Source organism: Natrix helvetica (assembly GCF_964273705.1).
Source record: "Natrix helvetica genome assembly, chromosome: 4".
In the NCBI taxonomy this organism is placed as follows: Eukaryota; Metazoa; Chordata; class Lepidosauria; order Squamata; family Natricidae; genus Natrix; species Natrix helvetica.
In genome coordinates this window covers 25,520,611-25,547,159 of record NC_138550.1, presented here as the reverse complement: position 1 = coordinate 25,547,159, position 26,549 = coordinate 25,520,611, and the positions used below count along the sequence as shown (strand labels likewise).

The 26,549-nt window shown below is 38.4% G+C and overlaps 2 protein-coding genes across 2 annotated transcripts in view; one reads left to right on the top strand and one right to left on the bottom strand.

Moving 5' to 3' along the window:
• Positions 1–9,629, bottom strand: part of PDS5B (PDS5 cohesin associated factor B) — a 77,782-nt gene extending 68,153 nt beyond the window's left edge. Inside the window, exon 1 of the mRNA XM_081952916.1 lies at positions 9,427–9,629. The gene's annotated coding sequence lies outside the window, so the exon portion shown is untranslated. The remainder of the gene's footprint in view (positions 1–9,426) is intronic.
• Positions 9,630–18,254: 8,625 nt separating this feature from the next.
• LOC309391762 (NEDD4-binding protein 2-like 2) lies at positions 18,255–26,305 on the top strand. The gene is made up of 6 exons (XM_081952466.1): positions 18,255–18,403; positions 19,383–20,758; positions 21,826–21,953; positions 22,648–22,736; positions 23,076–23,152; positions 24,173–26,305. Exons 2-6 carry the CDS (start codon positions 19,383–19,385, stop codon positions 24,378–24,380), a joined length of 1,878 nt encoding a protein of 625 aa, XP_081808592.1. The 5' UTR covers positions 18,255–18,403; the 3' UTR covers positions 24,381–26,305.
• Positions 26,306–26,549: the final 244 nt, after the last annotated feature.

Here is a 26,549-nt window from a genome sequence, read left to right as displayed (position 1 = left end):
TGTCCCTCTCTCTCTCACCAAACAGGTATGGCCCACAAATCACAGATTTCCAACCTTTCTACTAAACTGATAAAAGTTTTCAAATCCTATAAATTAGTCAAGGTGATGAAAACCACAGAAGAATCCCCATTAACTGGAAAAATAGCCAAAGAGATAGAAAATGAGGTTAAATGTAATTTTAAAGTGATCCACATTGGAGGAAAATCCTAATTTTACACACACACACACACACACACACACACATATGTATGGGTTATAACTAATTTAAAAAATATTTGACTCACAGAAAATAATTCAATAAAGATGCCAAGCAGATGTGTATGCAAAAGTTCATTAAAAATGCAAATATAGAAATAAAAATGCATCTATATCTGAATATTGTGTATAGTTGTATTTGGTATTTGTATACACCAAAGTTGGGAAAAGTACAAAAGAACACAGCCAAAATCATGAGGAACATGTGCACCTTCCATGCAAGAAAACATTGCAAATATAAGTGTTTTCAGCTTGGGGAAAACAATAAACAACAAGAGAACATAATGAAGGTGTGCACAATAATGCATATAATGAAGAAATTGGGCAGATGCCATTGTTTTTCCCCTGCCTTAAAACTCTAGGACCAAGAATCATCCAGTGAAGCTGAATGGTAGATTTAGAATAATAAAACGAAAGAATCTCTCCATGAAACTCATTATTATAAAATATGAAAATGGGTACTAACTTTGAATGACTAAATGATAATTTTGTGACTTGGGAGCAAAATGCTGCCAAATATAGTTGTAGAATGACTATAGCAGGTGGAGGTACCGTCCTGCTTGTGAGCAGAGTAAAGGTATTTAGCTGGTCAATGAGAGAAACAAATGGTGGATTAATATAGGCTTTCTATGATCCAGGAGGGCTATTCTAATATTCTTACATCTCCAGGAAACAGGCGTTCTCTAACAGTGCTAGTCTGTAGCATCTGGGACACTGGTATGCTGCTATCAAAAATATGACTTCAATTTAACTATCACTACTGAGGAATAAGCTACAAGTAAATGGAAACAAGAAACCAGAATTCTTTTGCACCTTGATTTGTTGGGAATGAGCTACAGTTACATATAATCTATTTCTCCCTGCTAGTCTGCCTACTAATAACTACCACTAGTTCTACCAACCAGGATTTTTTAAGTTAGCAATCTGCTCTTTAAATTTGGCTTTGCTGTACAGTTAACCAGAATATGTCTTCTTACAGTTTCTGCTCATTTTATTTTTTGTCAGTTGGGTAGTGCTTTATTTGAAGAGGCTTTAAGCAAGACATAATATATCTTTTCCAGCCTACTTGACTCCATTATTGATCACATTAGGAAAACATATGCTCTAACTATAAATGAACTTTCTTGATAATTTTCCAGTCAATTAAATGTTCACTAGTGTTATGACCAATTTCTAAGCAATCTGATTTCATCTTATAACAAATCCTGGACATAATTTATGATTGGATGGAGAGGACGCTCTGTATTGGTGACGGCCCGTACCCCCCTGATACCTAGACGAATGGGAACTCCTGTCCCGCTCTGCAATGCCCCATGAGATAGCTGCAGAAATCAGCCTCTTGATACCTTCAGGCAGGCGTTCCAAGTCCTCCACATCCCTACAAGGTGAGCCAGGAACCTGAGGAGCCAACCTACGTGAGGCATAGTACCCCCTGGATGTCCCCTCCAAGGGATCTGCCTGACTCCCCCTAGCCAAACCTGGAGAGACTGGGGGAGAGGGGGAGGAAGACCCCCTCCTTCTGGAATAGCCGCGAGACCTGGACAGGGAAGCTGAAGGAGAAGAAGGGCTGAACCCCCGAGGTGAAGACTGTTCTGAAGGTGGTCTGATAGGAGACCTAGACCTGCTGGTGGAAACAGGCCCTGTAGCCCTGGCCTGCCTTTCAGCCCTGGCAAAGGTCCTTTCCAGGGCCCTATGTCTCCTGGCTTCCTCCCTTGTGGAGGTTCTAGAAGGGCGCTGAGCAACCACTGGTCTTGCTGGGGGATCCCTGGGATGAACCCCCTGCCCCAGGCCCTCTTCTCCCCTCACCAGGCCTTCTGTCTGGCCCTGGGGAATTTCCAAACCCTCCTCCATAGCCCCACTCACGTGTCCTGGAGAACGAGGAGGAAGAGATTAGGTCTCTGTAGACCCCACTGGAGCCTGGGCCTCTGCAGCCTAGGTGATGACTAGGCCGATACTCCCGGCCTGGCCCTTCCAGGGGCCGTGCTCGGAGACCAGGCCTCACGCACGTGGCCGCCTTCCAAAATGGCCACCGGAGTCCTCAAAAGCGGCCCGACGCTGAAGGGGAAAGCCGTGTGTACTGTAAGGCCTTGCCCGACTCTCGGGCGACGAGTGGCGATGCACTGGGGGCCGAGCGGCACACCAGCTCGTACCTCCCCCCAGGCTCTTTGCATTGCTGAGCTAGATAGGCTCAGTGCGTGGCAGCCGCACGAAAACAATTCCGGAGCTTTGCCTATGCGGTGAACGCTCCGCGGTGCCAAATCATGCTCTCCATCGCTGAAGACTTTTAAATCGGCCTTATCGCAGCTGCAATGGAGCCCAGCACCCCCGCAACCCCGGAGATAGGGCTAAGGCTCTGGCCTGCGGAAGAGAGGTCAAGCGCCCCACAGCCCCCCCAAAACGCCCGAGGCAGCGAACTGTCCCTTGGACCACAGCTGTAATTTGGAATTTAGATTAATTTTAAAGTATCCAATTAAACCAAATTCAAAGCAGATTGAAACCAAAAAACTTTCCTACCTACTGACAAAACTCAAAGCAGTGCTTGGACCAAGAGACTGAGAGGAAAACTGGGCAGGAATGGAAGGCAGGAGCATTTAAGAAGTTTACTCTCAGTTTTTGGACCAATCAGGCTTTGAGAATACCCACACGTGACCACTCCCTCTCTTCCACTGGAAAATGATAACATTAACACAATCCCATTCAATTCTTAACAGTTTATCATTTATATAATCCCAATAGACAACCTATGGCCCATTGGGTCATATTTTGAGAGAAATGAACATTAAATTTTCCCATCCAATTTTTGTTCTCACTTCCCTACAATATTTGGTGTCATATCTTGATCGTGATATACCCCCCATCTTTCCACATGACATAATAAGGTTGATCATATTATTGTTACCCCAATGCTGGACATTCCTGTCATCATCACATAAGAATAACTATATTATACAACTATGGGGATGCCACAGTGGGAATGTTGGAATAAAACTGGTCTGAACATGGTGGAAACTTCTATTTAACAATAGTAATGAGTTTTAATAGTATATAAAGTGTTATTTTAACTTCAGGAGTTCCTATTTTCCTATTCTGACTTTTACCACCAGGATTTAGAAGCTATTCCTTTCTAAACATAGGTATCCTTGTAATTTTAATTTTAGACTATAGCATGCATCTCTCTCTCTCTCTGTCTGTATATGTATGTGTGTGTGTGTGTGTGTATGTATATGTGTGTGTGTGTGTGTATATATATATATATACACACACACACACACACACACACACACATACATACATACATATCGGTGGGTTCCGGATCCCACATGGACGCGTGCGTCTTACCACTTCCGCGAGCCTCCATGATGCTCCAGCTGCTTAGCGGAAGCCTGCCCGGAGCACCAGATACCGTTCCGGTATGATGCTCCGGAGGGCCCACCCGAGCTCCTTACCTGTCTTTTAAGGCTTCCGTGCACACACATGGCATGTACAGTGCCTGTGCGATGCTCCGCTGAGCAGCTGGAGCATCACGGAGGCTCGCGGAAGTGGTAAGACGCATGCGTCCATGTGGACGCCGCCGGGCCAGTTCCAACCGTACCAGTTGGAACGGGATCCAGAACCCACCACTGATATGTATGTATGTATGTATGTATCTATCTATCTGTCTGTCTGTCTGTCTGTCTGTCTGTCTGTCTATAATACACACACACACACACACACACACACACACACACTTATACGGGGTTAAGTCCAAATAAAGTTAATGGGGCTAACTTCAGAGTAGATATGAATAGAATCCTAAATTCATTGTGCTTCTCAATCTTAGACTTGCTATCAGTTTCTCAGAACTGCTACTTCTATTTATATAATCTTATTTAAAGCAAATTTAATGTTCTTCAAATATGCATTTTCTTTGTAGCTGGATATTCTTCAATTCTAATAATTTCCACCAAGTCAAGTTACAAGTTGCTTTATAATTTTTTTTTATTTCAAGTCCAAGGTATCATTAAAATTTACAATGAATAGTTGATACTTTATAAAACATTTTAATTTCTTAATCAATATCATTTCTTTCTCTCTCGTCACTTTCTGGAAAACACATCATTATGAAGCCAATGCATTTTTGTGTGTCTATGCATGCATGCCTGCCTTGAGGTTTTTTAAAAATTCTGTACTGTAGTTATGTTTTTCCAAACTTCATCACAAAGACCAATTCCAGTGTAATAAGACTGGGGAATCTGCCATTCTTCAGATGTTGCTGAATCGCAGGTCCCAGTGTTACTGGACAACAACATCTAGAAAACTATAGATTTCCCAACCATAACTATTGGTTTTCTATAACAAAATTCAGTAGCATATCTTATACACCTCGTAAAGCTGCTACACATCTTCATAGATAAGTCTATAATTAATGCAATCTATAATTAATCTTAATATAATTAAATGGATCTTCCACTTCTGAGGCTCATATCATTACAAGAACTCACTATCAGAAAAGTTGGAAAGTCATAGTCAAATCTAACATTTCTGTTATATATTTTTATACCCCTGGTATGCCCAAATATGGGAGGGAGCTCACTACTCCCCCTTTCTGTCCTTCGGCTCATTACAGAGGACCATCCAGGCAGAAAACCATATTTTTATTTTTAATGTTGCCTTTTTATATTTGTGTTGTATTTGTGCTGATAAATAAAGGGAGACTAGTATAGATATATTTCAACCTATTTAGGTCTCATCAGCTAGCCATACCCTTACTGGGAATCGAACCAGGGCTGTATTGCATATTAGGCCGATGTAATTGCCACTAAGCCGCAGGCTCTCTTCGTTATCAGCTAGGCCAGGGAAATAGGTATGTATTTGTGTTACAACCCCTGGTATGCCCAAATATATATACAGGTAATCTTTGACTTACAACAATTCCCTTAATGAATTTTGGAGTTACAATGGCACCTTAAAAAGCGACGTATAACCATTTTTCACATTTATTATGCATGTGCCCATGCAGCATCTCCATGATCAAATGACCAAGATTCATATTCTTAGCAACTGACTCCTGTATATGAGAGTTGCAGTGTCTCAGGGTCATGTGACCACCGTTTGCAACCTTCTGGCAAGCAAAGATAATGGGAAAGCAGATTCACTTAACTGTGTTACTAACTTCACAACTACAGTGATTCACTTAACCAACTGTGGCAAGAAAGGTCATAAAATAGGGTAAAACCCATTTAACGACTGTCTTGTTTAGCAACACAATTTTGGGCTAATTGTGGTCATAAGTTGTATAGAGGAAATGCAATGAAAATGAGAATGGCAAGAATTTGGTACTGTATACTAAAAAGTAAAGTGTTTTCAAATATACATTTTTAAAAACATTCTCTTTGCTGTATGTTTAAATTTGAAAACACTCTTTTATCTGTGATTGCCATAAAAGTCAACACAGGATTTTGGCTTTGGCAATGAGTACTTTGCACTATTAAATCTAGTGTGCTAGCTGTATCTCTTCCTGAGTTGCTTAGATTTGGCAACAGTTGTCCAGGTTTAAGTTACAATCTGTCTCTACTAGTAGAACTTGCTACATTTGGAGTTACCCTTCAAAAGTATTTGGATGTTGCTGTTGGTACAAAATGTGGCAGCTAATCCACCAATTAGTGATAATACTAAGAACATAGTTTTCTGGTTATGTTGACACTAACGCATTATAATATCTCTTGGCTGCTCTTTGTATTTAATTTTTTTTGCATTGTACTTTAATTGATTAAATTGTTTTTATGATTGTTTTACCGCCCAGAGTCATTCAGATGGGCAGCTATACAAATCAAGCATAAACAGGTACCGATACTGTTCTAATCAAATAGACAGGCTGTTAATTGTTTACTAAACACAATTTCAGTTATTGGAATTAACCATTATCATTCTAAACTGTTTAGAAATTGATTATTTTACAGAACATTTCTCCTGTTACAAATCTTTCTGCTTATTAAGATCTCCAGGAGAGTTCTTCATTGCCAGGTGTCTGTTTTTATGACATTCTTTGCTCCTACTCTCAGATTTGGTCTTCATTCTTTCAGGATTTAGAAGATCTAATTATGCATCTCTTTTACCAGGTTTTCAATTATAATACTACTTTACTTTTTATTTTTAAAATTAGTATTAATCTATGTTTTTATTTATTTTTACCTTTCTGCCTTTAAATTACTTTAACTGCCTGGAATGCTTCCAATAGCAGGAAGGAATGACATAACAAATGCATCTGACCAGAAAAAATGTATCATTAAAGTTTATATCTGTTTAACAGAATATCATAATAAAATGCAGTGTAGGTAAATTCTCTACACTTATAAATGTATGCACTTGCATACCGTCACATTTTGTTTTCACATGTAAACAAAATTTCAATACCTGCATATTTTTACCAAAGAATACTTAATATTTTTACCGAAAATGACAAAATACTAAATTATTCCAGTCTTACTAGATACTAATAGAAAAAGAAACTAAAAAAACCCTTATTATGGTAATTCAATTATTTTAGTGCAATTCAAGCAAGTAGCATTATGAGAAAAAAGAAGCATGTAAAATTTATAAATAATCTAGTTAAAATAATTACAAAGCAATATTCAATATTCAAAAAGGAAACTATTATATTGCTAGCTTCACAGCTTTAGCAGAAACATTTTCTTAAAGATTTTTCCTCTTTTTCAAAATAAAATACAATACATAATAAGACTTCAATAAAATTACAGGTTAATAGCAAAAAAGGTAGATTGGACAACTCAAAACTAATCTTATCAGCAATTAAGAATACATTGCAATTTCTTGAAAAGTGAATGCCATACAACCACTACTAAAAAGCCTTCTTTCTTGTTAAAAGAGAGAGAAAAGCTCCATTCACAAGCTCTCCACGACTGCAGTTTAAATTTTGTTGTGTTTTCTCTGCCAGGCTGATACAACAATTAGTACTATAATCATATTTGTTCACATATACATCAACTAACAATAGAAAGGGAAGAAAAGCAGAAGAAGCAATATTCTCCTTCACAGGTAATCAAAGAAACACAGATGTATGTACAGTCCATTCTATAAGCATTTCTACACAACTTAAAAGATTTCAAAATACTTTGTAAGCTTTCCGAATTAAAAAAAACCCATTAATTATCCTAACTTCGGAGGAATTTTGAAATCATAGATTATAGTTTTCACTATAAATTATTACTATCTAATTAGCATAAAAGGCTGCACAGAATAGAGGGGGGTGGAACTATCCCAAAGATCACATTTCTTCTTCAAAGCCTGCAGATACACAACACGCAGGCAGTCCTCGATTTACGACCACAACTGAGCCTGAAATTTTTATTGCTAAACAAGGTATTTGTTAAGTGAGTTTTGCCCCATGTTACAATCTTTTTGTCACAATTGTTAAATCACTGCTGTTGTTAAGCTAGTAACAGTTGTTAAGTGAATCTAGCTTCTCCATTGATTTTGCTTGTCAGAAGTTCACAAAAGGTGATCACATGATCCCGGGACACTGCAACTGTCATAAATACAAGTTAGTTGCCAAGAGTCTGAATTTTGATCACATGATCATAGGGATGGCTGCGACAATCGAAAAATAGTCATACGTCACTTTTTTAAGATGCTGCTGTAATTTAGAACAGTCACTAAATGAACTGTGGCACCACCTGTATAGGTACCTCAATAATGTGTACACTTGCACACATACTATGGACAGAGAGAAAACCCATTTAACCTCCATTCAATTTATTATGTAGGTAACTACCCTCATGGGTTCATAATGCAACTGCAAATCTAATGGACATATGGTTTCAAAAATACTGGAACTATCTAAGCACATTAATAAAACAGCAAAGTACTCAGTAAAATGCGCTAACTTTGAGTTAACAAGTTGGACTCTATATAATATACCGTACTGAATACTTCTAGATCCCCACAAGCTCCCAATTCTTCAAACTGAATTCCATTAATTTTAACAGCAGACCCACACCTACAGGAATCGCATCCCTAATTTTACTTCGGAGGCTTAATAAGCCACCTATTTGGTTCTCTCCAAATAAACAATGAAGAGATCCTTGAAAGATTCAGATTTTTTTTAAAATTAAAAAAAAACCCTTCGCTCTTTCAAAGAAAAGTCCTGTAGATGGCTTTTATCGCAATGCTTAAAACGCCGATTTCTCCCCACTTCCCACCCACCCCCCAAAAAAAGTGTGGAGGCCTTGCTTAATCATTGAACCGCCAACTCCCAAACGGCTACATTAAAAACCCAAGCGAAAGATTGGGGTGTGTTGTGTTGGGCGGCCACTTTCCCCGTGGCTGTTGCTGCTTTCTCCGCGAGTACAGAAAGAGATGCCATTCAATGCTTTTGGCAAATTGAGAGTGTGTGGAAACGGGGCGCGGGGCAGCGGCTAAGTCGGGAGTCCCCCTTTTTCCCCTCCCTCGTCTCCAAAGAGGCCCAAACAACCAATGGCAGCGGGCAAGGGGTTGAGCTGCGGCAGGGTCCCTGCGCGAGGAACTAGGCCAACTGGGACGGGCAAGGCTCCAGCCAGGGCTGTCCGAGCCATTCAAGCCTTTTGCAGAAAAAAAGCGGCTCCAGGGGCGGGCGGGCGGAACGAAGGAAGGCCGATTGCAGTAGCGCCACATTTGAGGGAAGGAAGCGTCTGGTGGTGCTGCTGCTGCCGCCTCCTGTCGCGGCCGCTCCTCCACCTCCTCCTCCTCCGCCTGTCTTCCTTTAAGGAGGCTTCAAACGGAGACCCCCGAGGACCCCACGGGCGGAGAGGGACACCCCCCCTCTGGATTCTCCCGAAGGGAAAGAAGGCGCTTCGGACAAGGTCGCCCGCCGTTACTTGTCGCCCGCGGGCTGCCTCCGCCGCCGCTCAGGACAAGCCCGCACACAAACAACACCCACAATCGCACCGCGGAGGAAAGGGCGGCAAGTTCAACCACTACGGCTGAGCGAGGCAGGGATGGCGGCGTAAGAAAGAAACGGCGTGAGGGGAATATCGGGAGGCGAGGAAGGGGGGGAGGGAAAAAAAAGCACTCGGGCCACAATCCGCCTCGCTTCCCGGATGCCTGGACGACCCGAAGAGCAAAAAAAGAGGAGGCGGGGGACGTGCAAGGGGGGCTCCTGCCCGAAGAGCCCCTTCGCCCTTCCACCCTTCTTACCTTTCCGCGGCTGACTGCCGTCGCCGTTTCTGCTTCTTCCACCAGCGGAGATGAGGCAGAGCGAAGCCCCTCGCGCTCCTCTCCGGCCCGCCGCGTTAGGCTAGGCTAGGCTGGAGCAGCCGCCGCTACCGCCGTCGCTCGCCAACGCAGCCAATCGCCTTCCGCAGCTCACCGCGGTCCCCCCCCCCCTTTCCGTCAGCTTCAAAATGGCGGCAACGAGTCCTCCGTTCCGCGAGACCCCGCCAGCGAGCGGTGGGGAGAGGCCGTCCTCAAAGTGAGGTAACAGCGACCCCTGCAGGATCCGAGGCAAAAGAAATTAAAAAGGCGCAAAAGAGCGGGGAGATGAAAATAATGCACACGCTCACGCCCCCCCCCCCCTCGCCCCAAGCCTCCGCCATAAAATAGCGGGGGAGTTTTTCTTTCCTCCTCCCGAGGGAGAGTAAGTAGTGCTGCGAAGGTAGCATTGCACAATAGTACTTTGTAGCGCGTGGAAAACTTTAGAACTGCGTTTGTTGCCCCTGCAGAACTGGATCTGTAAGTTAATAGGAAGTGGGTGGACAAAGAAGACGAATCCGGAGTATCAGACTTTTAGGACATTCCGTAACATCATTCGGTTCTCAGTAATCTGACTTGGAAACCAATTTTGCTCATTGTAATGCGGATTGTTCCCTGAGGCATAAGATTGCTGTTCTATAGGTGTGTTTCCTTGGGAGTAAAATGTTTAATATAATACCTAAATAGATATCACTCGGAGGAAGAAAAGACCCATTCCTCTACTCCGAAAATGGCAGGGCACAAAATAATAGATTTAAGTTCATTTATGAGAGGAACCAACTTTGTAGGAAGGTGGAAGTTGAGATGGAGGCTAGGCAGACACCTGTCAAAGATGTTTTAATTTGAATTTTTGCAGGAGTAGGTTAGACAAAAGGCTTCATGGTGACCTCATTCTAAGGAGTGTAAATATTTGCTGAATAATCATATTTACGATTGTTTCAATTTATTTCATATAAATGAAATATTTGTAAACCACCCAGAGTTGTTGGGAATTGGGAGGCATGCAAATTTAATTAACAATGACAACAACCTGCAAATACAAGCAGAAGGTGGTACCAATAGTATCAGGTGCAATCCCAAAACATCTGGAACTTCACTTAAATAACATCTGCATTGACAAAATCACAGCCAGTCAATTGCAAAAGACACCTTTACTAGGAACAGCTTCCGATACCTTTAACATCATCAAATAGCAACATTTGTCTATACTTCTGAAAAACCACGGTATATCAATCCCTGCAAGGTGCTTAAAGATCACATATGGCTTGGAAAAAGATTAAACAGAGGGTGATTTATTTAAAATATTTGTATGGCTGCCCATCTACAAATACAACTTTCTGGGCAGTTGAGGAAAACAATAAAATCCAGAACTATAGAAACCATAAAGCAAAAACAAAACCCAGCATCTCAGTCATCTCCTTGGGATGCCAGCAACCAACATCAAATGTCTTCACATATGGCAAAAGCCCAATTGACATAAATAAAATGTTCAGTCATAGGTGATTTTGAGTGTCTTCTGTTGTCAGAATAGCATGTCTGAGGTTTATGGAATGTTCTGTAATAGAACATTTTAAACATCCCTAGAGCTCAAAAGTGCAAGTGTACTTTTGCTTGGTACAACACTTGAAAAGAGCACAGCCCAACATAAAGGAGATGAGTAAGATGATTTTTTGATATTTTATCTTATTACAGACTATACTATGCAAAGGAAATTAGTGCATGCTTTGACATTCTATTATTACCTCTACTATAGCTATGTATAAATTTATAAATTTCTAGATAGAATATGTAGCTATCAGGATGAAAACAATAGAAATGTATATGAGTTAGGCTAATTGTGCATTGTGAGTTTTTCGGAAAACCCCACAAACAAAACTCAACAACTTCAATTTACTTTTCAGAAATTAATGACAGGAGAATAACTTTTTGTTCTCATATAGGTATCATTACAAGAGCTGTGCAGCATTTTAGATTTGACATACACAATCTGCTTTTGAGCATGCTAGAAAAGAAACGTCACATTTGTTGCCAACATATTAAAATTGGAGCTGCCTAATTTGGGAAAAGAGGCCACTGCCTTTAAGAGATTGTCCTCAGGGGATATGCAGGTAATCCTTGACTTATGAACGGTTGTTTAACGACTGTTCAAAGTTACAATGGCCTTGGAGAGGTACTTTATGTCCCATAAAGCACTAGCCATTGTAAAATGTTGCTCCTTCCCCAAACCTCATGGTCACAGGGTGCCCGGCTGGTTGCAGATCCCAGTCATATGACCGATATTCACAATGTTTTGACTGCATGGCCATTCAAGGTAATTAATTTGGTTAACGATTATGTGATTCCTTTAATGACTACCATAAAAACATTAAAAAGATTGGATCCAGTTAGGTTCATTTATGATGAAAATTCTGGTCCCAATCTCATAACTCTGAACTACCTAAACTCACACTCTAGAATGCACTTGAAATATTTAATCTGAAGCAGTGGTCTGTTCTAAAAACTGTATCAGAGCACAGGTAGCTTCATTTAGCAACCACCCATTTAGCAAACATTCAATGTTATGGCAGTACTGAACAAGTGGTGGTTATGATCAGTCCACAAAAGTTCTGGCCATCCCAGCAGCCCTGCGGTCATGAAATTGCAATTTGGGGCATTTGGCAACTAGCTCGTATTTACAACAGTTGCAGCATTACGTAGGTTACATGTTCACAATTTGTGACATTCCTTGCTGGCTTCCCACAACCAAAGTCAATGGGGAAACCTGCAGGGAAGATCACGTTGCTTGGATGAGTCTTCCCCACCCATGCACCCTCCCTCAATCCCTTTGCATTCATGTCATGCTGGCCATTTGCATACCTTCCCCATTCGCAGCAGCCATCCCATTATGTGCCATAGTTAACCTGCATCTCCCTGACTACCCATGTACCCCATTGTTTCCTCTCCCACTGGTCAGCAGCCACTTACCTACTTGGCAGCCTGACTGTGAGCCACTCAGGACTTGCAACTTCCTGCTGGTTTCCCCACTGATTTTGGTTGTTGGAAGCTAGCAGGAAGCTGTGATGAGATACTCACTTAACAACCCATGATCTTCCTTGTTTAATGATGGCAACAGGAACTGCAGATACAATCACTTGGTATCATATTTTAAAACTATTTTTGTTTAGCAAAGGAAATTCTGATTCCAATTGCTATTGTAACTCAAGGACGACCTGTTGCATATCAGCTTGGAAATGGGTAATATCTGACAGATGGTGATTTTTCTCATTTAAAAATTTTCAAGGAGTCTAAATGATACTGTACTGCCATTTCCCATTTTTTCTGCTTACTTCACGTTATTTTTTTTTAATCAGAAAGAAAAGTATTTCATGATTGTACATGATTTTCACATTGATAGTAATAAAAACTTTCAATTTCAAAGTGCCCTTCCTCCAGGCACACTACTTCAGGCAAACATAAGCATGGTGGAAATGAGAATTCAATGTATGTTCTCACGTCTTAATTTGTAGAGGGTCAGACTGAGAAGAATTCAGTTAGGTAAAAAACAAAATTCTGCACACCGTTTTTTAAAACGGTAAATGTGGAAAAGACATAATAAAAACAGGAAACTTTGAACTTTGAAATTAATGCACTATTATACAGTTCACATTTCAAAATGATTTAGTATATATGATGACAATTTGTTACTTGATCTCCTTTAAAAAAACTGGGATTGAAATAAGAATAAATTGCTTACATCCAGCAGAAGCAACATGTCTAACGTTTTGTGGTAAACATACCCATTTGTGAAAAGCTGTGATCTCCAACATTTACAATACAATAATGGAAGGGACCTTGGAGGTCTTCTAGTCCAACCCCCTGCCTAGGCAGGAAACCCTATACCATTTTTATGTAGCAATTTGTGAAAATGTATTCTACCCCCTTTCAGTTCTGAAATTTTGGTCACTGAGTTTTCTAAGCTTCACATAGATCCTATAATGTTCCTTGTTTATTCAAACCCTTTATTGTATATATTGGTAGGACCCACATGTAGCTTGGAAAATATTCCATGCCAAAAATATGTGGAATTCATAAAATCCAGATTAAGGTGAATGCATATTTAAGTAATTGCTATATTAGGCAAATAAAGCATAAGGATTTGATTAGAACAAATGTTTTAGGTATATTTTCTGTTAGACAAATTTTATTATTGCATTTCTTTAGGATCAGGATATCTAACTTGTAAGTTTTATTCTGCAGGTATATTTGTAATGTAATTCTTTATGATTGCAAGCACCTTAGCATTTCATTCTAATTTAGATCTTAAACATATTTTCTTGGCAGCAAAAAGCTGTTAATTTGGGGATGTTTGCTCCCAAGAAAGATGGTATTCATAAAGTAGATTAATTTGATTTAGGACATCTTACAAGAGCACTTGTTTTTAATGCCTGAAAATAATGTTGTCTGCTTCCAAGTTAGTTAAATCCAAATAAAATATACTGAGTTTAATGGCACATTGCCCAATAGATGTAAATAAAATGATGTAAGGTAGTATTCCCTCCCGAAAGCACAATTTTTGCTGTAATTCACAGGGACTGTAATTCACAGGGATTCATGGAATTACAGTCCCAGCCTATCTGGAGAATACCAGGTTGGAGAAAGCTACTTTAATTACATTAAAAAATTATTAAAGAAACTGGTATAAAAATGAGTAAGTTATAGGCATCAGTAGAATAATATGCCATTCAGTGAATGTTTTTGTATAAGTTGTGACACTATTTACAATGGCCCTTACCTTCAATATTTAGCAAACAGGCATTCATCCTGTTATGTGAAAAATTAACCTCTAGACCAGTGGATCTCAACCTTCCTAATGCCGCGACCCTTTATTACAGTTCCTCATGTTGTAGTGAACCCCAACCATAAAATTATTTTCTGTTTTCCGTATTTTTTCAAACATATGTGTTTTCCAATGGTCTTAGGCGACCCCTGTGAAAGAGTTGTTCGACCCCCCAAAGGGGTCCCGACCCACAGGTTGAGAACTGCTGCTCTAGACTCTAGTCTAGAGGATGAAAATAAGTCAGCTAATTAAAGTTTTTTTTAAAAAAAATTTATTTATTTATTTTAGAAAATTTGTATTCTTGTCTACTCACCCTTGGCGACTCAAGGCAGATTACACAAATATAAAAAGATCATATAAAATTAAAATAAAAAAATAATGAAATAATAGCCACCCCCATCCCGCCAACAACACATGTACATAAAAGTCATTTAATGGGCTCCATTCTGCTCTGTCTTCCCCAGGTCCGCTGGCAGAACCATGTCTTTAGCGCCTACCAGGAGAGTGTTAGAGTGGGGGCCAATCTAATATCTCGGGGAATTATGTTCCAGAGAGAGGGAGCCACCATGGAGGAGGCCCTTCTTCTGGGTCCCGCCAGATGTATCTCCCTAGGGGATGGGACCCCAATATTCCTTGCCTTCCTGCTCTAGTGGGTCAGGTAAATGTGACCGGCAAGAGACGGTCCCTCAGATAACCTGAGCCCGAGCCATGAAAGCTTTAAAGGAGACAACAAGCCCAGTGGTGGGTTCCTACTGGTTCGGCTGAACCGGTAGTGGTTTGGCGGCCTGGTTAACTGGAACTGGCAGCAATCCAAGTCTGCCACGCCCCTGAACCAGTTCCCTGGGTAGCGCCATAAGAGCTGCCATCTTTTTTCAGTTCTGTGCAGAACCATTTTACTTGCACTGCACAGGTGCGCATAGTGTGCATCCAGCACGCACACAAGCGAACCAGCAGTAGTGCCTGCGGGAATCCATCCCTGAAGCAGCCCCTTCAATTGCACTAGCCTAGAAAGCAGGAGACCATGAGTTCAAGTCCTGCCTTAGCTATGAAAGCCAGCTGTGTGACCTTGGTCTAGTAACCGTCTCTCAGCCCAACTCACCTCCCAGGGTTGTTGTTGTTGTTGTGTGGAAAATAGGAGGAAGGTGTGCTAAGATATCTTTGCTGCCTTGAGTTATTTGTAAAAATAAAGGTGGGATACAAATACATAAAAACAATACAGGCAGTTCTCATTTAACATCCACTCATTCGAAGTTCAAAGTCATGGTGCTAATTTAGGGTACTTACAAGCCTTCATAGTTGCAGTCATTGCAGCTTCCCTACGATCACATTACAATGTGGCGGCATCCTGCAGTTGCACGATCACTACAGGTAGTCCTCAATGTATGACCACAATTGAGCCCAAAATTTCTGTTAAGTGAGACATTTGCCTCATTTTAGGACCTTTCTTGCCACAGTTGTTAAGTGAAACACTGCAGTTGATAAGTTGGTAACCTGGCTGTTAAGTGAATCTGGCTTCCCCACTGACTTTGCTTGTCAGAAGGTTGCATAAGGGGATCACATGACCCCAGGACACTGCTATCGTCATACATTTGAGCCAGTTGCCAAGCGTCTGAATTTGGGCCTTGTGACCATGGAGATGCTGCAAAGGTTGTAAGTGTGAAAAACGGTCATAAGTCACTTTTTTCAGTGCTGTTGTAACTTTGAACGGTCACTAAACTAACTGTTTTAAGTTGGGGACTATCTGTATTTGCAATCTTCAATGCTGGCAACAGGAACAGGGATTGCAGGTACGGCTATCATAAATTGGTGCAATCCTATTCTCACATCTTACAACCATATTGCTTAACAATGGAGTTCCCAGTCCCAATCACCATTTGGAAAGAAGTATTGTATATACGTAGGCAGCAGCTAAGATGAAACTATAAACAAACATCGAAAATCGGATATCAACAGAACCATCTCATGGACTCTGGCCAATATTCTGACTCAATGATGCAGCCACATCATCAAAGTCTTATGAAAGGGCAGCAGGGTTGGGAGTAGTCTTATCTCTGGGAAGATGATGCTCCAAAAGGCAGACATAACAGAAAAGGCTCACTTCCTGGGCCCCACCAGAGGGCATTCTGGAATGGAGAAGGCCCATAGCCTGCTTCTATTGCTGGATCTGATGGGATGACTACATAAAATAGGGGAGAAACTATCCCTCAGATAAACTAAGTCCCATGCCATGAAGGGCCTTTTACATTTGTAGCTAACGAAGTAAAGCATAGTTTACATTTAATTGCCAATTTTGATTTCAGCTGCTATTTTTTCAAATCGTCCTAGTATACATGCTGCATAGATTATAGATATGTGAAAATATTTGTCTTGTAGTATAGTCCACTCCTTAGTCTGAAGTACTTGATTGATTTAATTGCAGCAAATAGATCAGTGGTGGGCTTCAAATTTTTTTATTACCGGTTCTGTGGGTGTGCGTTGGTGGGATTGGCATGGCTTGGTGGGAATGGCAGGGGAAAGATACTGTAAAATCCCAATTCCCTCCCCACTCCAGGGGAAGGTTATTGCAAAATCCCCATTTCCTCCTGATCAGCTGGGACTCGGGAGGCAGAGAATAGATGGGGATGGGGCCAATCAGAGATGGTATTTACCGGTTCTCCGGATTACTCAAAATTTCCACTACCGGTTCTCCAGAACTGGTCATAACCTGCTGAAAACCACCTCTGAAATAGATATGATCCTTAAAAGAAAAGCATATTCCTTCGCTAACCAAAGTAAGATCACAACTTTATAGAAAACGGCAAGGTTTGCTTTCTAATCTTTTCAACTATGTTCAGAATTATCACAGAGTAAATAAATATATATATAAATATGCAGCACTGTATACCGATAGATTTGCATGTCTTTTCCAACAGAGGAGATTTGAATATTCAAGTAGTCATTTCTTTGACATAACAGCAAGGTTTTTATTTTAAAAGATGCTGCCTTACCACAGTAATTAATTTAATCAATGGAGTACACTGGATAATGCAGATTTGAATTTATACATAATAAATTAAAAGACTGCTTAGTTTTCAAGTTCACGGCAGCTTTCAAATATGCCTATTGTGGAAATGCAAAAATGGAAAAAGAATTTCTACTTGTTGCATATGGAAGGAACTGTAGGCAAAAGGGCTAGAATAGAAATAAAAACGGCATTTTAGGAACACAGTAAAAATAAAATGTGTAAAATCAACGAATTCATGTGGGGCATAGCAAAAAACCCATGCAGTATAGTGCATCCTGTTAGGATTATGTAAATTCAACTGAATTCTATAGTATTTACTTCTATGTAACCTCCTATGTATGAGGAACCTTCTAACTAAAGCAAGGGTCTCTAACTTTGGCCACTTTAAGACTTTTGGACTTAAATTCCCAGAATCCCTCAGCCAGCTTTCTGGGAGTTGAAGTCCACAGGTCTTAAAGTGGCCAAGGTTGGAGACCCCTGTTCTAAAGTGAGTTCGGAAGCTGGCCGGAAATAAAGCTATTTATAATCGGGCTAAGACATCTGAGCTGCAAAAATCAGGACAAAAGAAAAATACAGGTTTTGTACCTCGTTGCTGCCAATTAGCGATCATCCGAATTTTTGTAAGCGATAAAGGGTAGTAACACTAGGTGGTAACGCACGCAAAGGATTTTCCGGGGACGGCTTTAATTGCTGAGTCCTGGATTACAATCAGAGATTTATTTTAAAGATCTTTCGAATTTACGATCGTTTTACCTGCTACATCAAGTTCGATAAAATACGAGAATTCCCCCCCCCCATTGTTGCACGTATTTTAATACATTTGCCCCACCACTTTCTAGCATTTTTGTGCTCCGCTCTCCCACCGGTTCCGCTCTTCGCTTTTCTTCTTCTATGATGTCATACTAACGCACTAGGAATGTCGGGAAATGTATTTTGTAGGCCGCGAGAGCTACCAAAACCGCATGCGCGGAAGCTGACGAAGCCGCCATTTTGGACGGAGGCGATTTGAAGTTGTGTTTGGGTTTGCTTTGGTTTGGGGCGCGTAGCCGTCCCCGCTTGACCCCCCGGAATGCTTGGCGAGCGAGTAGCCGATTTGTTTTGAGGTTAGTCTGCGGATGCGGATAGAAAGTCTCTTTGGGAAGAGCGAGGCTGAGGCAAGGACCGCCAGGAAACCTCTGAATTGCACAGCCTGAGGGAGAAGAACGGGTGGCGGTGGGCAGAGGCTTGTTTGGTGTTTACGCAGAGGTTATATCCGCCCGCCTTGGCCAGCGGGCCCTCTTGGACTACAGCTCCCATTGCTCGTAGCTGTACGGGCAGTTGCTTTGCCGTGGGGGATGGACTTGTAGTCCAGTGGGAGAAAGTGGAGGCAAGCCCTTCATTGGGGCTGTGCTTTTTGTACCTGAGCTGTCACTCTTCGCATGAGGAGGTGTAGGATTGACCTGCCTCCCTCCCCAGTGATGTTGGGGCACCTGATGCATAAAAAACAAGGGGCAGCATAGATAGCTGTGGCCACAGCTGTCCCGTGGGCAGATCATTTGGAGGGGCTGCCCTCCCAAAATCCGGATCATGAGTCTTAAGTAGCACACATGGGACCTTTTGGAAAAGGGCAAGGCTAAATAATTCTTAATTCTGAAGTGTCAAGCGCTTACGTACTTTATTTTGAAGATGGCTGTTGTGTGTTTTCAAAATAAGCTCTAACCATTTTGTTGTTGTTTGGCCTCAATTTCTTCACAACTTTTTTTTATTTTTTCCCCAAAGCAATTGAAAGTTAACATAGGTAGTAAATGTGTGATCATGTAAACTGCCATTGAAATATAAAAAAACCCACCTTGATGCAAAGGCATTTTGTAAACTGAAGAATATGTTTTACCCTTAGGCTCCTTTTCACAATCTCTCACTAATGTTACAATAACATTATTTTATTATTCAGAAAGTATATTTACATAGAAGAAAAATAGGTTGGCTAGAATGGGTGCATCCTCAGTTCGTCATGTTTAGCTTCAATTATTGCATGAATAATGTATGGTCACAACATGAAACTTATTTGATATAATACTTTAAATATATTTTATTGTTTTTAAGATGCTTCATGCTGCGTGTAAGTCAAGATACTTTGAAAATCAAGATGTCTCAGTAGCTGAGCCCTCTTCTAAAAGGATGAAATCTACAGAGGAGCCGTATGGTAAATCCTATGATGAATTACAAAGACTTCATGAGGAAATACATATTAAAAAAACCCATTCTGGCTTCATTCCATTGTCGCTATCTGATGATGATGGTGAAGAGGAGGAGGAGGAAAGAGGGAGAGGGAGAAATGCAGAAGTATTAAACTCATTTACCCAAGTACCTCCTGGTCAAATACCAAGTTCAATAAATCTCTCACATTTAGTAAATAAAACTGAAATTAAAGGAAATGAATATTCTTCTATTACAGGCAACAGCAAAGCAGCTCAAAATGGAGATAACAACAATTTCATTAGTGAACATAAAAATAAAGGGAAAATGGAACTGTACAGCACAAGCAAAGCATTTATTGGACCCATTTATAAAAGTGAAAGTAATCGTGAACAAAATCAAAAGTATATCAAAAACAACTGCCCAAAGAGATCAAATACTATTACTGGTAGAAAGTCTCAGAAAGAAATAGTGCAAGCTACCTCCTGTGATATGCCAAAAATAGAAGATGAATTGTCACAGTTCTACAAGGAAATTGATCAGCTTGAAAGTAATGAATGTTGTCCAGATACTTATTTACAGGAGACTGAAGCAAATTTACCTTATCCACCTCTGGACTGTAGTAAATCAAATCAAATAATGTATGTAAAATCTCAAGAATGGTCTCATAAGAGTAATGAGGAACAATATTTTTATAATGAATCAAATTGCTATAGAACTGGCAAAGACATTTGTGATGACCCAAATGGTCATAGAACTGGCATGGAACAAAGTGAACATGGAAGAGATGCATGGGAAACCGAACAACCATGTTTTAAACAAGATTTTAGATTCCGGAATGCTTTTGTACCTCAGTTTAGGGATAGTGGTCCACAGACCCATCCATTTGTAATACCTTACAACCCACCACATCCATTTACTGCTCACTTCAATTTTCAAAACTCTAATTCCTTATCACTTTGTTCAGATAGCTTCAATTCTTCAAATACAGAATTTAAAGAAAATAACATGAACAGTTCAGAATGTGTTCAAAGTAATCCATACAGTAATCACTCTAATATTCATAGTATGCATACAATCAGAAATGAATGTAGTGTACCTGATGGATATATGTTTAATGGTTTCTGTGAAACTCAAGCAAATTGGAAAAACAGTAAAGCTCACAATTTTGATGAGTCAAATAATGTTCCCCAACAGCATCCTCAGGACAAATTATATGAGTTTAAAAAGCGGCTTTTAATATTAAGAGGACTTCCGGGCTCTGGAAAGACAACCTTATCTCAGTAAGTGAATCATGAATTTATTTTAAGAATAAAAAGCAAGTAATTTATGTCATAGATTTCCTCTTCTATACTGTTGCTTCCTTTTAATCCCTTCACCCTCTACTTATTCCCTCTTATCTCTAGATCGAAGTCAGGACTTTTTCAGTGGTTGGCCAATGGTCTTATCAAAATGTACTCTTTAACTTATTGTTTAAGTTCAAATATCAATCCAAGTGTTAACATTTTAGAAACAAAAACACGTTGTTTTAGCTATTTGAAGATTATGAGCTTTGGACAATTTCAGATCAGCTAATTCATTTGTATTTCTTTTTTTGTTTAAAATGAAAAAAAAGTATATGGGAGCATAAGCAAATAGATGGGCAAAAATTAAAAGATAAAAGACTGGGCAATTCCTCTTCAAGAAAGCAAAATTGAAAGCTGTTGAAATAATAGTTTTCAGATAACTGGTGTTAGTATTAGGTTTACATAATTTTTAACTTCCAGCTAAGAAAATGAGCCTTTAGACATACAGTGACTGAATTCCACAAAAGGCCTTTCTGAATCTTATCTGTAAATCATGTTTTCTTATTATTAGACTACATTTTAATGATTATTTTGTCATTAGAATATTCTGTAAAATTTTGGAAATAATTTAAATTAAGATAGCTATAAATATGTTTTAATGTAATTAGCATACATTCTTTTAATGGTATGTTTAGGGAAATAGGTCAAAGCATTTTTGTTGAAATGAACTGAGCTAGAACAAGTGTTTTAGAAACACATTGTTGAGGACTTGTTAAAAATGTTTATATTGATAATTTTAGCTTCATCTGCATGAGGCATGTATTTACCTGAATTTAAACAATTAATGTACATTGGCTGTTTATTGGTTATCTTTATGCAGCCTTAAAAAAATTGACGCATGGATAAAAGGATGAGAAATTAGATTTGAGAACTGTCGTAGTCCTAAGATGTCTGTCAAAAATGTATTGGAAATGTTTTACTAAAATTTCAGTATAAGATTTTGTGTTTTTCCAAACCAAGATTTGGTTATGTGGTAATAGACTTCCTTTTTATTCCTTTGACAGTATTCTCCTTGGTCAGAGTTGTAATGGCATTGTATTCAGTACTGATGAGTACTTCCATCAGATCAATGGATGTTGGAGCTATAATGTTTCTCAGCTTGGTGCTGCTCATGAGTGGAATCAAAATCGAGGTGTGAAAATATTAAGATATGTTAATGTAGAAACATTTACAATGAAATATGTACTTAAATTGGTATTATAAATGTGAGAATTTGTAACAGATTCATTGGAATATGCAATAATATCCCCATAAACAGTAGGGGATTTGAATATTTAGCATGGTTCCTTACTATTTTTCTCTTTTATGGGATGTTTTGGTAAATGGAAACTGTCTTGTGGCTATCTTCTCTATAGGTACAGACAAATCTAAAATGTTAAATGTAAAGGCAAACCAAGTTAAGCTTACTACTTTTTCTTGCAGATTGTACTTTCTCAACATGATCTATAATTTTCTATGTGAACAACCACTTGACTACTCATATATAAATTCAGATTTGGGGCATCTTTGGATATTAATGGGAAGGGTGAGACAGTGTAGTTTATAACATTATACAAAAATGTAATGGCTATCAAAACATTTTGTTAGATCTTATGAAATTAGAAAATGTTTATGGTATTAAGTATAGCCCTCAGAACTTAAGAAGAGCTAAATCAAGCCAGTGACTAGACTAGTCTAGCATTCTGTACTAGTGCATGATCAACCTGAGATATTTAAACAAGAACAGGGAGATGATAGGCCTCTTCAACTTTTATTCTTTCAGGAGGTTTTCAAAAGATTAATTATTTTAGCTGCCATTTATTTAATCGAATTCTTATGTGTTGCAGCAAAAGAAGCAATGGATTTAGGAAGATCCCCAATTATTATTGACAACACAAATACACAAGCCTGGGAAATGAAGCCTTATGTGAAAGCGGTAAATAAAGCAGCCACTTTTAATGGAGATTCACTTTTCTGTCTTAATATATAAATCTAATTTCTGTAAATGTATTAATCATTTTTGTCATACATTTCATCATGTGTTCACTAAGTCTTATGATCTATATAAATCTCAGTAAAACCTAAAACTTTTACTGGAATAAAAATTATGTTAAATATGCTGAAATTGAAATACAATCTTATACATGTCCTCTTAAAAGAAATCCCATTATACATAATATGACTTATTTCCAATTTGGTATATACAGGATTGCAGATAAGATCAGAAAAACTATTATTTGATGTTCTTTTTATAACTGTAGTTCTTGTTGCTTAGGCTCTAGAAAAAGGCTACCATGTGGAATTCCATGAACCAGATACATGGTGGAAGTTTAATCCTGAAGAACTAGAAAAGTAAGGCTTAAATTATACTTCACTCATTTGAAAAAAAAGTATGAGACTTCTATCTAATACACTCATTTCCATTATTGTCCTTAAATATGAAACTTGAAACTTTTGAAAACTTTTGTATAAACTTAAAATTATCTTTGTCCCTGCTCCAAGACAAATTTCTTTTCTAGGCTTTGTGAAATAGAACCGCACGCTGTGCTTTCACTTGAATATTTTATTAATTTTTAATTATGCTGATGCTTGTAATTAAGTAAGGTGGATGAGTTCAGTTACAGTGACAACGGCAACAATGGGTGCACATTTGGAAGTTAGGAACAGATCATGGTAGAGAAAATTTGTCTGTGTGATCTCTAAGAGTCAACATCAACTTCTTGGTATACAATCTTATAACTACAGTTTCCTTTTATGCTCATGGAGTTTCATTCACAATCTCCTTTTGTTATTCAGTTGTCCTGATCCACAAATTCCCTAGGACTTGCAGGCTACATACAAGTCTTATCAGTGACTTGCCCCAGAGTACTATTTATAGTACTATATTCAAGTACTATAAATCCAATATATCAGTGGTACCCTCTGCCAGGATACTTGGCAGCATTTAAATAAAGGAAATGAATAAATATATCAGTGTAACAATAAAACAAATAAGTCAAACTGCTCAAGAAACTATGTAGCAGCAGCCTACAACAAAAAATACTAAGTTTATGTCCCTCTTGATCTCTTCATTTTGTCTACTTACAAAAATCCTTGTTGGTACCTGCCTATTTGTCTCTTAGGATTCTTATAAATATGCAGGAGATTGGGAGGTTCTAATAGATTTGTTTTAGATGAGAATCATCTACAATTAAGCTATATATTTAAGACGGACAAAATGCTGCTACTGAAATCTTTTATGTTCAAAATCACTGCTTAATTGCTATTTTCCCATTTAAATATATATTAGTCCTTGCATTTTTTTTGAAGAACACAAACTGAAGGTATTCTAGATGGTCAGATTTTTATTTGTTTAAATTATTTCTTTTATAGGAGGAATAAACATGGGGTCAGTCGTGAGAAGATTGCGCAAATGTTGGAAAGATATGAATATCAAATCTCAATGCCCATTGTCATGAATTCAGTGCTTCCTTTTCATAAAACTTCACAAAGACCATATTTACAAAGAAGACAGAGGTGGGGAGACTGTTCAGTCTCTTGGAATACTTTTAATGTATCACATAAGCGAGGATACATTTAAGGTCAATTTTCTTTATCAGTAATAGCTTGCCATTTATACACAATTAGTAGAGTTAAATCTATTGAAAAGACTTAATTTCTTGATCTGTTTTAAATATGCAGTTAATTTCTTTTGTGATTAAAATAGGTTTAATGCAGATTAAATATCTTGGAATTATTTATAAAAATGTAAATGTTTAATATTAAAATGTAAAATACTTTCACATTTTATATTTGTACTAATCTTGATTTTATTGAAACTTGCGATAACCACTGATTTTTAGTGCAACGTTTTACTTATACCACAAACTGCTGAGCAGTTTCTTTTTCTCAATAGAATATCATGGATTTTTAATAAACAAATAACAATAGGGTAACTTTTAATATAGGACTTACATTTGAACATTTTTTTTTTGCTTTTAGTAGCATTTCAAGTTCTGCCTATCTATTGACCACAGTTATGTTATTCTGAAGCTTATCAATCAAACATTGATATTCAGCTGAAGTTCTTAGGTTTCCATTTCTGATCTGTACAGAATTTTATTTGTGCAAGTTGTGAGTTGTGGCTTTGAATATCAGCATGCAGCATGTGGTTTGTATTCTTACAAATCAGTTCTCACATAGAACTTTTTTATCAAATACTAAATCCACACGATTATGGTATGTTAAATGTTGTGCCTTTTGATATGGGTACTTAGTTTTCTTACAAAAGAATTAATACATTCAAATATGTTGAAAAAGTGAAACTGACATTAGTTACACCATATTACATTTGTTTAGGATATGATATATACAATATCCACTTCATGGTATGTTTGTGGCTGAATTCACAAAAAGTCTTTGTGCTAATGCCATGTAATAAATTGAATGGCTCTTTTCTTTTTGCATGATTTTGTATGGCTTCAGCAATCCAGTCTCAATGGAATTGAGTATTACACAATTTCTCCATGGGAACCTTTGGAAGTTAAAAGAGTAGCATGCCCTGTAGAAAAAGTTCCTACAGGCTATTGGTAGAACTGTTGATGAAAATAATTTGACTTTCATGACTAGATTTTTAAAAAAGTAAACGTACGCAGGGCCTAATGTCCATGCTGAGTGATGAAATCTGAAAAAGTAAAGACATTCATTAAAGCAGCCGCCTGAAATACAATTTAACCATACTCTTCCATAATATTCCTAGATAATCAAATTATTAATGGGAACATTCACTTCATCTCTCATGCCTAGGCTGACATGTTGTTTATGAATCTACTGGCTCAACATTACAGAAAACATGTACTTAATTGTATGATTTTGTATGAAACCTTCACCAGGATATCCACATAATGGAATAATGGTTCCATTATACTTTGCCCTTTGACAGTGAATTCAAATGTAGGATAGATAGATTGTTCTATACCTACAGAACTCTTATGACAACCTCGCCCTCGTGTCTGTGAGCTCAAACTTCCAAATGTTCACTAAGGATCATAATGCCTGGGAAGGAAAATGAAATCAACACATCTCTAGGGCACCCTGGTTGAGGAAAGTTACCTCATAATGCGGATGGAATATTTACTAGTCAAAATACTGGAATTAAGTGATTTTTTTTCAACAGTGATATTTGAAGACTCCAAATCTCTTTAACTCCATGGTAATAGCTGCCAATATTATCTAATGAAGTGCTGTTTTGATCAATTATTTTTCTCTACAACTCTACTTTTTCTACTTTTTAATTATTTATTATAACTTTATGCAAACATACAAACATGACTTTCTTTTCTTGTGTTTCTTTTTCTTTTTTAAAAGATAAACACATAGAGGGTTGAAGAATCATGCAAATGGGACTCAAAGTCCAGATTGAATTCTGGATATTTATTAATTTTTGTGTGTCCTAATCTTTAATGTATTGAAAAACATGCATGTAAATATTACTAAATAGAAATAATTAAAAGATATTTTGGATAATTTGCTGCTTAATTTGTTTGCTCCATTGCCATTTCCTTTTTTTAAGTAGAAGAGGTTCTTGTAAAAATTAAGTTCAGTAAGTTTAATATATTAGACTTTGCATTTAACAATGTGTGCTTATAACTGTTAATGGTGCGCCAGTATTTTGCAAGTTAATACATATTTTGTCATTAGTAATAAGAGAATATTGCCTTTGTTCATCTAAGCATAATTATGTAGATGATCATGATATGCAGAAAACTAG